Below are 14,294 nucleotides of genomic sequence, written 5' to 3' on the forward strand. Positions count from 1 at the left end.
CCATTCCCCTACAACCCACCTAGTCTATACACCCCTGAACACTATAGGCAATCTAGCATGGCCAATCCACCTAGTCTTTAGATTCTGGAAGGAAACCAAAGCACATGGAGGAAATCTACACAGACACGGGGAGAATGTGCAAACTCCACACAGACAGTTATCCTGGTGCTGTGAGGCAATGGTGCTAACCACGGAGCCACCATGCCAGCTGCAAAAGCCTACTGCAACTGGTATTCCCAGGCTGTCTCCCATCCAAGTAATAATCAGACCTGAGTCAGCTTAGGTTAATTGGCCCATCAAGTCAGGTCCAAATGTTTCTCAACCCATTGTCCTGCCTTCTCCCTATAACCCCTGATCCCATTACTAATGCAGAACCTATCTATCTCTGTCTTAACTACATTCAACAGCTTGGTCTCTATACCCTTCTGCAGCAATGAGTTCGACAGATTAACCACATTATGGATAAAGAAATTCCTCCTTATCTCAGTTCTAAAGGGTTGTCCCTTCGATCTGAGTTTATTCCCTCAAGTCCCAGTCTCTCCTACTCATGGAAACATCATCTCCATATCCACTCTATCCCGGCCTCTGAGTATTCTTCAAGTTTCAATGAGATCTGCACACGTCCTTCTAAACTTCATCAAGTACAGACCCTCAGTCCTCAACTGCTTGTTGTATGATAAGCCCTTCTTTCTTATAAACTTCCTCTGGACCCCTTCTAGACCCAGGAGATATGAGACCCAAAACTACTTATAGTATTTCAATAGTCTTACCAGAACCTTTAACAGTCTCAGCAGTGTATCCCAGATCATCTATTCTAGCCCTCTTGAAATGAATGCGAACAATGTATAAGCTTCCTAAGCTGACTGAGCCTGCATGTTAACCTTAAGAGAATACTGAGCTAAAACTATTGTCTCTTTGTGCTTAAGATTTCCAAAGCCTTTCCCCCTTCAGAGAATAGTCTATGCCTCCAATATTCTTACCAAAGTGCATAACTTCACACTTTCCTACATTGTATTCCTTCAAGCACTTCTTTGCCCACTGCAGTTGTTCTGCAGTTTCCCTGCCTCAACATCACTTGCCTTTCCACCTATCTTTGTATCATCTGAAAATTAGATCATGTCCGCAACTTCCTCGTATCCACCCCTTCTAAACCATACATGTACACCAGTCCTCTTAAAAAAAGTTGTAGAACAGGTAGATAGTTTCAGAAGGCATATGGGATACTCACCTTTGTTAGTTCAGGCATGCAGCTGAGGAGCAAGGAGGTTATGTTGGAACTGTATAAAACATTGCTTACGTCATCGATGCATTGTTCTGTTCTGGAGTCCGCATTATAGGAGGGATGTGATTGCGTTGGGGACGGTACAGAGGGAATTCACCAGGATGTTGGTCTGTGCTAGACAGTTTCAGATATAAAGAGAGATTGGATGGACTGGAATTGTTTTCCTTGGAGCAGAGGAGATTGAGAGGGGGATGAGGTTGAAATGTGGAAAATTGAGGAGTGCAGAAAGAATAAACAGGAGGAAATTTCTCCCCCTTGGTGGTGAGATCTATATCGAAGAGGCACAGATTGAAGGTAAGGGGCAGGAGGTATGAAAGGAATGTGAGGACAAACCTTTTCAGCCAGAAGGTGGTGGGAATCTGGAAGTCACTGTTTGTAAGGGTGATGAAAGCCAAAGACCTCACAACAGGAAAGATGAATTTAAATGTATACTTTCAATGCCAAGGCATGAAAGACGATGGGCCAAGGGCTGGAAAATGGGGTTAGAATAATTAGGTGTTTGTTTTTGACTGGCCCAGACTCAATGAGTCTCTGGGGAATTGGTTCCATTATGACCAATGTGGCTAAGAGGGTTCTGCAGGGATACACGATTTTTGCATTAATCCTATTTTGGGGCCTTTGATGTAACATGGCAGCCAGTAAATTGATTCAAGGGCTGGAATGATTAAGTCGGAAGTAAGTGATCTGATGTGCCAGAGGGTGACTTGTAAAGACCATGAGATAGCATATATCACCACATTTGCATGGGAGATGATGTAAGTGCTTTAAGCATAGATTGCTTATCTTTGTGTATTGACTATTTCAAGCTCAGCATTTTTAAAACATCATTTGCGTGTTAGCTAATGCTTCAACAATATCGATTATTACAGTGAAAATACTTGCAGATGAATCAAAATCTTGCTCACCAGTGTTCTTTACTGCTGCGGAGATTTATTTCTTTTAAAAAGTAAATCAGTCTCCACGGGGATCATGATAAGAAAACAGACAAACAAATGTCAGAACTCTTTCAGTGGAGTCATTAACTTTGAACACAACTGATGCGTCAGCATTGGTTCAGAGTGAGCACTCTCACCTCTGACCTAGAGGGTTCTAGATTAAAACCTTATTTCAGGCTCATAATCTCAAAACTCTCCAACAAGAACAATCAGTGTTGCACTGACACCATTGGTGGTGTCTATCAGATGAAATGTTAGACCAATACTTTGGCTGCCTGTTCAAGTAAGTGTTAAAAGGATACCATAGCATGACATGGACGAGAGCAGAGATAGTCGCTCTACTGTCGCTGGCAAACAATTTGTTCAGCTGCCAGCAAGATTGCATTCTCTGGTCAGTTATCACATTTGATGCTTGTAAAACCTTGTTGTCAATTGGTTTGCCACATTTGCTTCACAATCAGCAGTACCGGAGATGGCAAAAGCAAGTCAGGGCTTTCTAAACGCTACACAAATGCATGGAGAGTGACAGTGGAGGCAAGATGGTGACGAAAATTGGTGACCTTTGCTCCAGTGGCAAAGGGGACTCATGCTTGACCACTGGGCCTGTGGCAGAGCACATAAAAAGGAGGACTGTTTCTTTATTATTTCTGCCTTTACATTCTTTGTTATGCTTTGTTTTTCTGTGTTTTAAGATGGCACCAGAGAGTGCCGAACACTACACAACACTTTTCACAAAACGCACATGACAATAAATAAATCAAATCAAATCAAGTCAACTGTATAAAATGTTGGCTGCAAACATTAGGTCATGAAAAGCAGTGTTAAATCCAGAATGTTTCTTTATTAAAATAAAGGGTAGCAGGCAAAATACAGACATGACAGCTCTATGGTATGCACAAGTCATTCTCTGTAAAAAATATAACACAAAATCACGTATGGAGAAAATAACACAGAAATTCTCATTTTCTAAGCAAGGCAGAAAGTTTCTGCACCATTTCAGTAAATGCAATGTTGTTATACAAGTTGTTATCCTCTCCTGGGTCAGTTTTATGAAGATAGAGCTCTCCGGCATGAATGTCACTGAGATTGGCACTGAACGTGGTTGCATTATAACCAACCCATTCTGTGTACCTGTACCCATCACAACGGATAGAGTATCCCATGACGTGAATGTCCTTCAGCAAAGGGAGGTCAGAGTTCATCTGGGGTGTGTCCGCTGGCCGGGGGTATTGGGCGTAAACAAACAATTGCTGGTTCCAACTTGCAGCATTGGGGTTTAAATAATGAGCTAAGCTCTTCCCCTCGGTGCACAGATCCACACGAAAGGAAGACGGCGGACACACTGGAGGCTGAGGTAGTTTGAGGACTTGACAGAGAGTTGGGAAGAGGTCCACCAATTCCACATTGACATCACTCATCAACCCTGTCAGAAAATTTAGGCACTTGATCAATACACTTTGAAAAGAGAACAGAATGGGACGGGGTAATGGGGACATAAGGGAATATCACTTCTATTAAGAGGTCACCATTCTTTTCCATGTGGGGATGGAGTGGTTTGTTGCATTACAGGTGCCAAAACAAAAGACATATGATCATAAGCGATAAGGGGAGTAGGCCATCTGGCCTGTACAGCCTGCTCCCACATTCATTAAGATTATGGCGGATCTTTTCGTAAACTCAGTTTCACTTACCAACCCCTCACCATAATCCTTAATTCCTTTACTGTTCAAAAATCTATCAATCGTTACCTTAAAAGCATTCAACGAGGTCGCCTCAATTGCTTCACTGGGCAGGGAATTCCACAAATTATACTGACATGGTCATCTAATCCATTATTACACTCATCTCAGACCTGCATCAACAATCAATATGGGGTTTAAATTTCACACATCTGCTGTACACACCCAGCTTTACCTGTCTGAGAGCTTCTCTGCTGCTCCTATCGTCTGTCAGGAAAAAAAGTCCCAAATTTCTTAAATTGGGCTTGGAGAAAAACTGTGATCATCATCTCCATTGCTTCATCACTGATTTCATTCCCCATATGAGTCAGGTCAATGATTTACTATCTCAGTGTTCAATCTGCTGCTAAATTGAGCTTCAGATTCAATTTCTACTGAGGCATTCCTCTACATCTCACCTCAGTTCATTCAAAGGCATCTGCCATAGCCGTACTTTCCATTGCCCAGAGCTACAAGTGTTGCAGACACTGTGAAATCTCACAAATAAAAACCGAAAGAACTGCGGATGCAGTAAATCAGAAACCATATCAGAAATTGCTGGAAAAACTCAGCGGGTCTGGCAGCATCTGTGGAGAGAAATCAAGATTAACATTCTGGTTCGAGTCACCCTTCCTCAGAACCGTTCTGAGGAAACGTCACTGGACCCGAAACCGTAACAGTCAATCGACCTGAAATGTTCACCCCGATTTTTCCAGCGATCTCCATTTTTGTTTCTGTGAAATCTTCTGCATGTCACACTGCATCCTGACTTCCAACTACATTACCATTCCTTCACTATCATGAGGTCAAAATTCAGAACTCTCTCCCTATCAGCACTGTGGATAAATTGGGGTATCTAGAAAATAAATCAATCCAGGTACGTTAACATATTGGACAAAACTACTTTTTGTTACATGTTAAATGTGATGAATAAGTACATGCTGAGATATAATGTGCTTATAGATTTATTTTATGCTTACACGGGATGTGGGGCTTTGCTGGCATGTGTTACACATCCCTAAGTGCCCTTGAACAGCTTGGCTATTTGGGTCAATTCAAAGGGCAATGAAGAGTCAATCATGTAGCTAAGGGTCTGTGGTCATGTATAGCCAGACTGGATAAGGACATTAGCAAACTAGATGAACATTTCTGACAATCAGCAATAACGTACAGTCACAATTAAACTCGCTGTATTTTAAATTCCAGATTTGACTGAATTCAAATTTAACCGTGGATTTGAACCCATGTTCCCAGACCAATTGTAATTATGACATTACTGCCACAACATCTGTTCCCCTACATATGTGGAATATATCAGCTTGTAGCTTTGTGCATAGTATTTTACATTGTTTTACATAACTCCAGAATGTTAATCTGTTGCTTATATTGTGAGGAAAGTATATTTGAAAATTGCATGCTGGAATACTGTAGGGTTAGGAGTATCACCATCAGAACAAGCAACAAGCTGCACTTTCTGCAAGATAGTACTTTCAGTCATAACCTTCACACTCTCAGACATGGCGACTTATCGTGGATGCTGGAACCTACCTGGAGACAGATTCCCCACTTCATCAGTGAAGGAGTTAATAAAAGGAAACAACCTTTGACCCGGATGTGGAAAAGCTTCAGTCATCCCTGGGACATAAAACATCAAAGGGACTCTGGTGGCTACGTCAAAATTGCTGTACTTAGCCCATTCTCCATGTTCCCCGAGCGACCAACCTAAAAACAAACAAGATGGTTGGTCTAAATAAATTCCATGCAAGAACAAGGAAAGAAAATTAAATGTGTAATCTCCTTCATAGGAACATCAAGATCAGATTTCAACAACAAATTCGCCATGGCACTCACTTATTCACTTTGAGGTTCCTTGGAGTAATGACCTCCTGAACAACAACAATTATGATGGGGAATTGTAGTGAAACAGCTTGTTTTTAAGGTGAGGCTGTAGACTTGCTCACTGAGCTGGTGAGTTTGATTGCAGATGTTTTGTTACCCTGCTCGGTAAAATGGTCAATGCGCCTCCGGGGAAGCATTGATGTTCTGTCCCTCTTGTTATTCATATGCCTCGGTTTGCTGGGGTGGTTGGCATTACTTCCAGTTCTGTTTTTCAGTGGTTTGTACAGAGGCTCCAGTTCAATGTGTGTGTTTATGGAGTTCTGGTTGGAATACCAAGCCTCTGGAATTCCCTGGCATACCTCTATTTGCCTTGTGCTATTATGGATGTGTTGTCCCAGTTGAATTTGTGTCCTTCTTTCTTCGTGTGTGTGGAGACAAGTGAAGAACATAGAACATAGAACATTACAGCACAGTACAGGCCCTTCGGCCCTCCATGTTGTGCCGACCTGTCATACCGATCTCAAGCCCATCTAACCTACACTATTCCATGTACGTCCATATGCTTATCCAATGACGACTTAAATGTACCTAAAGTTGGCGAATCTACTACCGTTGCAGGCAAAGCGTTCCATTCCCTTACTACTCTCTGAGTAAAGAAACTACCTCTGACATCTGTCCTATATCTTTCACCCCTCAATTTAAAGCTATGCCCCCTCATGCTCGCCGTCACCATCCTAGGAAAAAGGCTCTCCCTATCCACCCTATCTCGCCCTCTGATTATTTTATATGTTTCAATTAAGTCACCTCTCAACCTTCTTCTCTCCAATGAAAACAGCCTCAAGTCCCTCAGCCTTTCCTCTTAAGACCTTCCCTCCATACCAGGCAACATCCTAGTAAATCTCCTCTGCACCCTTTCCAAAGCTTCCACATCCTTCTTATAATGCGGTGACCAGAACTGTACACAATACTCCAAGTGCGGCCGAACCAGAGTTTTGTACTGCTTCACCATAACCTCTTAGTTCCGGAACTCGATCCCTCTATAAATAAAAGCTAAAACACTGTATGCCTTCTTAACAGCCCTGTCAACCTGGGTGGCAACTTTGAAGGATCTGTGTACATGGACACCGAGATCTCTCTGCTCATCTACACTACCAAGAATCCTACCTTTAGACCAGTACTTTGCCTTCCGGTTACTCCTACCAAAGTGCATCACCTCACACTTGTCTGCATTAAACTCCATTTGCCACCTCTCAGCCCAGCTCTGCAGCTTCACAAGGAAGAGGTATTAGAAATCCTTCAGAGGGTGAAGATAGATACGTCCCCTGGGCCGGATGGGATTTATCCTAGCATCCTCTGGGAAGCCAGGGAGGAGGTTGCCGAGCCTTTGGCATTGATCTTTAACTCGTCATTGTCTGCAGGAATAGTGCCAGATGACTGGAGGATAGCAAATGTGGTTCCCCTGTTCAAGAAGGGGAGTAGAGACAACCCTGGTAATTATAGACCAGTGAGCTCTGCAACCTACAGCATCCTTCGTCACTATCCACAACTCCACCGACCTTAGTGTCGTCTGCAAATTTACTCACCCATCCTTCTACGCCCTCATCCAGGTCACTTATAAAAATGACAAACAGCAGTGGACCCAACACCGACCCTTGCGGTACACCACTAGTAACTGGTCTTCAGGATGAACATTTCCCATCAACCACCCCCTCTGTCTTCTTTCAGCAAGCCAATTTCCGATCCAAACTGCTACATCTCCCACAATTCCATTCCTCTGCATTTTGTACAATAGCCTATTGTGGGGAACCTTATCGAACGCCTTGCTGAAATCCATATACACCACATCAACCGGTTTACTCTCATCTACCTGTTTGGTCACCTTCTCAAAGAACTCAATAAGGTTTGTGAGGCATGACCTTCCCTTCACAAAACCGTGCTGACTATCCCTAATCAATTTATTCTTTTCCAGATGATTATAAATCCTATCCCTTATAACCTTTTCCAACACTTTACCAACAACTGAGGTAAGGCTTACTGGTCTATAATTACCAGGGTTGTCTGTACTCCCCTTCTTGAACAGGGGAACCACATTTGCTAAACTCCAGTCGTCTGGCACTATTCCTGCAGACAATGATGAGTTAAAGATCAATGCCAAAGGCTCGGCAATCTCCTCCCTGGCTTCCCAGAGGACCCGAGGATAAATCCCATCCGGCCCGGGGACTTATCTATCTTCACCCTCTGAAGGATTTCTAATACCTCTTCCTTGTGAACCTCAATCCCACCTGGTCTAGTAGCCTGTATCTCAGTATTCTCCTCAACAACATTGTCATTTTCTAGAGTGAATACTGTTGAAAAATATTCATTTAGCGCTTCCCTTATCTCCTCTGACTCTACACACAACTTACCACTACTATCCTTGATTGGGCCCAATCTTACTTTCGTCATTCTTTTATTCCTTAAATACCTATAGAAAGCCTTAGGGTTTACCCTGATCTTATCCGCCAACAACTTCCCATGTCTCCTCCTGGCTCTTCTGAGCTCTCTCTTTAGGTCTTTCCTGGCTACCTCGTAGCCCCCAAGTGCCCTAACTGAGCCTTCACATCTCATCCTAACATAAGCCTTCTTCTTCCTCTTGACCAGAGATTCCATCTCCTTCGTAAACCACGGCTCCCACACTCTACAGCCTCCTCCCTGCCTGACAGGTACATACTTATCTAGGACACACAGGAGCTTTTCCTTGAATAAGCTCCACATTTCTAATGTGCCCATCCTCTGCAGTTTCTTTCCCCATCCTATGCTCCCTAAATCTTGCATAATCTCATCGTAATTGCCTTTCCCCCAGCTATAACTCTTGCCCAATGGTATACACCTAGCCCTTTCCATCACTAAAGTAAACATAACAGAATTGTGATCGTTATCACCAAAGTGCTCACCTACTTCCAATTCTAACACCTGACCAGGCTCATTACCCAGTACCAAATCTAATGTGGCTTTGCCCCCTGTTGGCCTATCTACATACTGTGTCAGGAAGCCCTCCTGCACACGCTGGACAAAAACTGACCCATCTATAGTACTCGAACTATAGTGTTCCCAGTCAATATTTGGAAAGTTGAAGTCCCCCATGACGACTACCCTCTCTCCTATCGAGAATCATCTTTGCTATACTTTCCACTACATCTCTGGAATTATTTGGAGGCCTATAGAAAACTCCCAACAGGGTGACCTCTTCTTTCCTGTTTCTAACCTCAGCCCATACTACCTCAGTTGACGAGTCCCCAAACATCCTTTCTGCAACTGTAATACTGTCCTTGACAAACAATGCCACACCTCTGCCCCTTTTACCATCTTCTCTGTTCTTACTGAAACATCCAGATCCCGGAACCTGCAACAACCATTCCTGTCCCTGCTCTATCCATGTCTCCGAAATGGCCACAACATTGAAGTCCCAGGTACTAACCCATCCTGCAAGTTCACCCACCTTATTCCGGACGCTCCTGGCATTGAAGTAGACACACTTCAAACCAACTTCTTGCTTTCCAGTGCCATCTTGCATCCCTGAAACTTTATTTCGGACCACTCTACTCTCAACCTTTTCTATAGTCGAACTACAATTTTGGTGCCCATCCCGCTGCTGAATTAGTTTAAACCCACCCAAATAGCCTTAGCAAATTTCCCCCCCAGGATATCGGTACCCGTCTAGTTCAGGTGAAGACCATCTTGCTTGTAGAGGTCCCACCTACCCCAGAAAGAGCCCCAATTATCCAAGAATCCAAAACCCTCCCTCCTGCACCATCCCTGTAGCCACGTGTTCAACTCCTCTCTCTCCCGATTCCTCACCTCACTAGCACGTGGCACGGACAACAAACCAGGGACAACAACTCTGTTCGTCCTAGCTCTCAGCTTCCATCCTCGCTCCCTGAACTTCTGCCTTAAATTCCCGTCTCTCTTCCTGAAGAATTGGTTGTGTCTCTCAGTGGCCAGTTGGTATTCGTGTATCCTTCCAGTTTGGCCTATGTAATGTTTCTCACAGTCCTTGCATTGTATTTTGGATATTATGTTAGTTTTATTGGCTGTGGGTATGGATTCCTTTACGTTCGTCAGTTGCTGTCGCAGAGTGATTGTTGGCATGTGTGCTACCCTGATACCTAGGGGTCTGAGTAGTCCTGCAGTCATCTTTGAAATGTCTCTGATGTACGGTAGGGTGACTACTGTGTCTGGCCATGTTGTATCTTCTTGTTTTTTTCTTGTCAAGGAGGTAACTCACTGGTCTCCATACACACAGACAAAAGAGGGACACGAATTTGACTAGGATAACACATCCATAATAGCAGAGCCAAACAGAGACACGCCAGGGAATTCCTGGAGGCCAGGCGTTCCAAACAGAACTCCATCAACAAACACATTGAATTGGGCCTGATATACAAACCACTGAGAAACAGAACTGCAAGTGATGCCACGCACTCCAGCAAACCCAGGCATTGAAATAACAAGCAGGACAGAACACCAACACTTCACCGGAGGTGTAGTGCCGATGTTAACCAGCAGAGTGGTGAACCATCAGCAACCAAACACACCGGCTCAGTGAGCAAGTCTACAACCTCATCCACAAGCCGAGCTACAAACCTTCTCAAAAACTTTAAACCTTGTCTTTCAATTAATTCCCCAAACATTGGGCATTTATGGCCCTCCCCGAGTCATCCTTGGGAAAGTCAGGAGTCACATGACACCAGGCAATAGACCAAAAGGTTTATTTGATATCACAAGCTTTCACAGCGCTGCTCCTTCATCAAGTGAAGTGGAGGAAAGCACTGAAGTGCAGAGCTCTGAAAGCTTGCAATTTCAAATAAACCTGTTGGACTAAAATTTGGCGTTGTGTGACATCTGGCTTGGTCCACCCTAGTCCAACACTGGCACCTCCAAATCCTTCAGAAGATGATCCAAACTTGTTCCTGAACTCTTGGCAATTAGTTTGATATAATTACTCCCTCGGCCTTTTGAAGGGAGGCTAGTGAGTGAGGGGGGACACAATGAGCTTAGGCAGGGAGGAGAAAACAGATTTCCTTTTGTAAAGAATCAGAATGAAATATTTGAGTTCTTACAACAATCTGATGGCTCGATTGTAGCGTTTAGTACATTATGTTAATAACTTCCATTCCAGGCAGCTATCTTATCTAGCTCATAATTAAGCCAGCTGCACAATGATTAAAGATGGCGAGTTTTGCCTCTCCAAATTGCCATATAATATTGTTCAACAGTCAAAATGCCAAATAAAGTAGATTTATTGCTGCAGTCACCACTGTCATCACTGATGCTTGTCAAGCTATTTGCCTGATCTGACATTAATGGGTTTAAGTGCTCATTAGTGCAGTGGTTTAGCAATCACAGCCAACCTGCGTACAGCACAGAATTCAGGTGAATCCAGAAATATTGTTGAGATCTAAGATCAGTTTTTGTCAATCAGTTCATGAATAAAACCAACAGTTTTCCTCATAACAATCAAACAGCCAATGAGTATCATCAAACATCATTAGCTGAGCAGACACAAATTTCTAGCTCACCGTGGTCAGAGGTAAAGATAACAATTGTATTATTGGCCAGTTCCTGCTCGTCCAGTGTGTTTAGCAGTCGGCCCACTTGAGCATCCATGTAGGAGACAGCAGCGAAGTAACTCTGGCGTATCAGCACCTGACAGACAGGAAAGATACAAATCTCACAGCCTCACAATGAACTGGCACCAAGATTACCACCCTCCCCCTCCCGCTGACATGGGGCAGGGGGGAGAAGTGGGGAGGTGGTTGGGGTGCCCAGCCTCCCAACATAGATAAGCGGATAGATAACCAAACAACCTCCTCTGCGCTGTGCAATTCTTTAAAATGCTCATCCAACATTCGTACACAAGATATTCCAAGAATTGAGACACATAGAAGAGATGAACATGTACAGCATAGAACAGGCCCTTCAGCCCCAAATGTTGCGCCAACCTGTGAACTAATCTAAGCCCATCCCCCTACACTATCCCATCATCATCCATCTGCTTATCCAAGGACTGTTTAAATGCCCCTAATGTGGCTGAGTTAACTACATTGGCAAGCAGAGCGTTCCACGCCCTTACCACCCTCTGAGTAAACATTGAGATGTAAGATATACTAGGTCAGCACAGCGGCTCAGTTGTTAGCAATGCTGCTTCACAATACTAAGGGTCCAGGTCTGTTTCCGCCCTTGGGCGACTGTCTGTGTGGAATTTGCACATTCTCCTTGTGCTTGTGTAGGCTTGCTTCGGTTTCCTCTCACAATCCAAAGATGTCCGGGGTGGGTGGATTGATCATGCTAAATTGCCCATACTGTCGAGAGATGTGTTGGTTATGTGGACTAACTATGGGAAATACAGGGTTAGAAAGACAGGGTCGGGGGGTCGGTCTGGGTGGGATACTTTTTGGAGGGTCGATGTTAACTCAATTGGCCAAATGGCCTGCTTACACAGTGTAGGGACTCTGTGCTTGACTTGAGACCCTGAACCTATGACTAAAAATCGAGACACAGGAAATACTAAACAATGACAGACATGAGACTGTAGTTTCTGCTGACACAGCAAGGTTTAAAAATTAGTTTCGCCTCCCGGCTTATAATAGTAACAAAAATCTGCCACTGTCCAGACTTGTCCCAACCAAGAATTGGGGTGGTCAATATGGACAGAAAGTGGACAGTATTTCATAAGATATTTCCAAATTTCCAGTGAGGGTCTGAGGAAATCATCACTATGCCAGTCAAAAATTCCAGAAGCTACAAATCTATTTTGCTGGCTGTGTGCAAAGAAAGCTGTGCTAACATCTGGTACTTTCATTAAATGAATGCTTCCTTTAAGGACTGATTAAACACATACTTGAAAATCATCAGGAATGGGCCCATACGGAAAACTTAAATTGAGAGCCATCACGTCATCTCTTCTTCTCAGATCAGTCCAAGGATTATATGCCACTGGGGGTAATTTCGGTGGGATTTTGGGATCAGGTGCCAAAGGTATCTTATCATGTGGATACAATTTCAAAAATTCCTGGACAGAAAAAAAACACAAGTTTAGACTTCTGCCAAAATATCCTGACAAAAAAATGCAATCTTCAAGCCTTTTAAAGATGCAAACCAATAAAGAAACAGAAAGTGCTGGAGAAATTCAGCAGATCTGGCATCACCTGTGGAGACAGAAACAGAGATAATCATTCAAACTCAGGATGACCTTTCTAAAGAAGGGTCCCGACCCAAAACATCAAGCTTTCCTGCTCCTCTGATGCTGCTTGGCCTGCAGTGTACCTCCAACTTCGCACCATGATATCTCAGGATGACCTTTCCTCACTGTTTGCACTGTATATATTTTTTTAAATCACTCACAGCTGAGACCATTAGCTGGTGGCTATCTCATTGAGACTCAGTTTTTGGAGTGGGCTTGACAGCATCAATGCTGAGAACATTTATTTTCTGTCAGGTGTGAATCTAGAATTAGGGGGCATTGTTTCAAAATCCAGAGTCTTCCATTTATGACAGAGATGAGGAAGAATTTCTTCTCCTGAGAATTCTCGCTCGCAGACAGCAATGGAAGCTGGTCGATTGAATATATTGAAGGCTGATTTACACAGAAGTCCAATTGGTAAGGGACGCAAGAGTTATGAGGGAACAGGAAGGTAATGGCCAGATCAGATTAGCCATGATTTAATTGACTAGTGAAGTTGGCTGTGGGGGCTGACTGGCCTCTCTTGTTCCTATTTCTTGTTATCTCATGTTTTCTAAGATATATATATAATTTACTACCAGCAGATTCAGAACTGGGTCACAAAACTCCACATTTTTAACCTTGCATGTGTAACACATTTGAACAGCAACAGCAGCCCCATAACGAAATGGCCAGCCCCTCCGATAGTACAGCACTTTGATACACATCAGTTTACAGTCTACAAATATGATATTATATGGGCAGACATAATGCTAAAACGACACAAATTCACACAAAGTTAACTCGAGGATGAGGTCACATAATTGGTTCACAAAATGCTCTGCAGCAATTCAAACCACCAACCATTTTCACTTGCACACAGTCTAGGCCAATGTTTCAATTTATGGCTGAGGGAGTGTTGCATTGTCAGAGAAGCATCCTTCCAGGGGAGGTGTAAAACTGAGACCTGTCTGACTCCACAGCTGTAGTGGAATTCTCCCTGGCATCCTGACTGGTGTTTACCGATTGATTAACATTCCTGAAACAGATTGTCTTATTGTTGTCACATTACTGCTGGGGGGAGCTTGCTGAGTGAAAATTGGTTCCTGCCTTTCATACAATACAGCAGTGACTAAATGCTAATCGTACCTACTTGGCTGTAAAGTGCTTAGGGATGGCTGAGCTCATAAAGGATAAATTTCTCTTTATCAGTGGGATCATTAATGCTAAGTTATGTTAATGACATGAGCAAAACATATTTTATGCAGCAATCTCAGCAGTGCTTCTGTTCCACTAAACTGGTGCACAGACACATAGAC

The 14,294-nt window shown here is 43.4% G+C and overlaps 1 protein-coding gene across 1 annotated transcript in view; it reads right to left on the bottom strand.

Annotated features, from left to right (window-relative positions):
- Positions 1-3,038: 3,038 nt before the first annotated feature.
- Positions 3,039-14,294, bottom strand: part of ids (iduronate 2-sulfatase) — a 29,588-nt gene continuing 18,332 nt past the window's right edge. Inside the window, exons 6-9 of the mRNA XM_048544008.2 lie at positions 12,655-12,825; positions 11,333-11,459; positions 5,484-5,657; positions 3,039-3,640 (exon numbers count right to left, since the gene is read on the bottom strand). Coding sequence (XP_048399965.1) covers positions 3,177-3,640; positions 5,484-5,657; positions 11,333-11,459; positions 12,655-12,825 — 936 coding nt within the window. The 3' untranslated portion in view covers positions 3,039-3,176. The remainder of the gene's footprint in view (positions 3,641-5,483; positions 5,658-11,332; positions 11,460-12,654; positions 12,826-14,294) is intronic.

The sequence above is a fragment of the Stegostoma tigrinum genome, chromosome 15, assembly GCF_030684315.1.
Source record: "Stegostoma tigrinum isolate sSteTig4 chromosome 15, sSteTig4.hap1, whole genome shotgun sequence".
Taxonomy (NCBI): domain Eukaryota; kingdom Metazoa; phylum Chordata; class Chondrichthyes; order Orectolobiformes; family Stegostomatidae; genus Stegostoma; species Stegostoma tigrinum.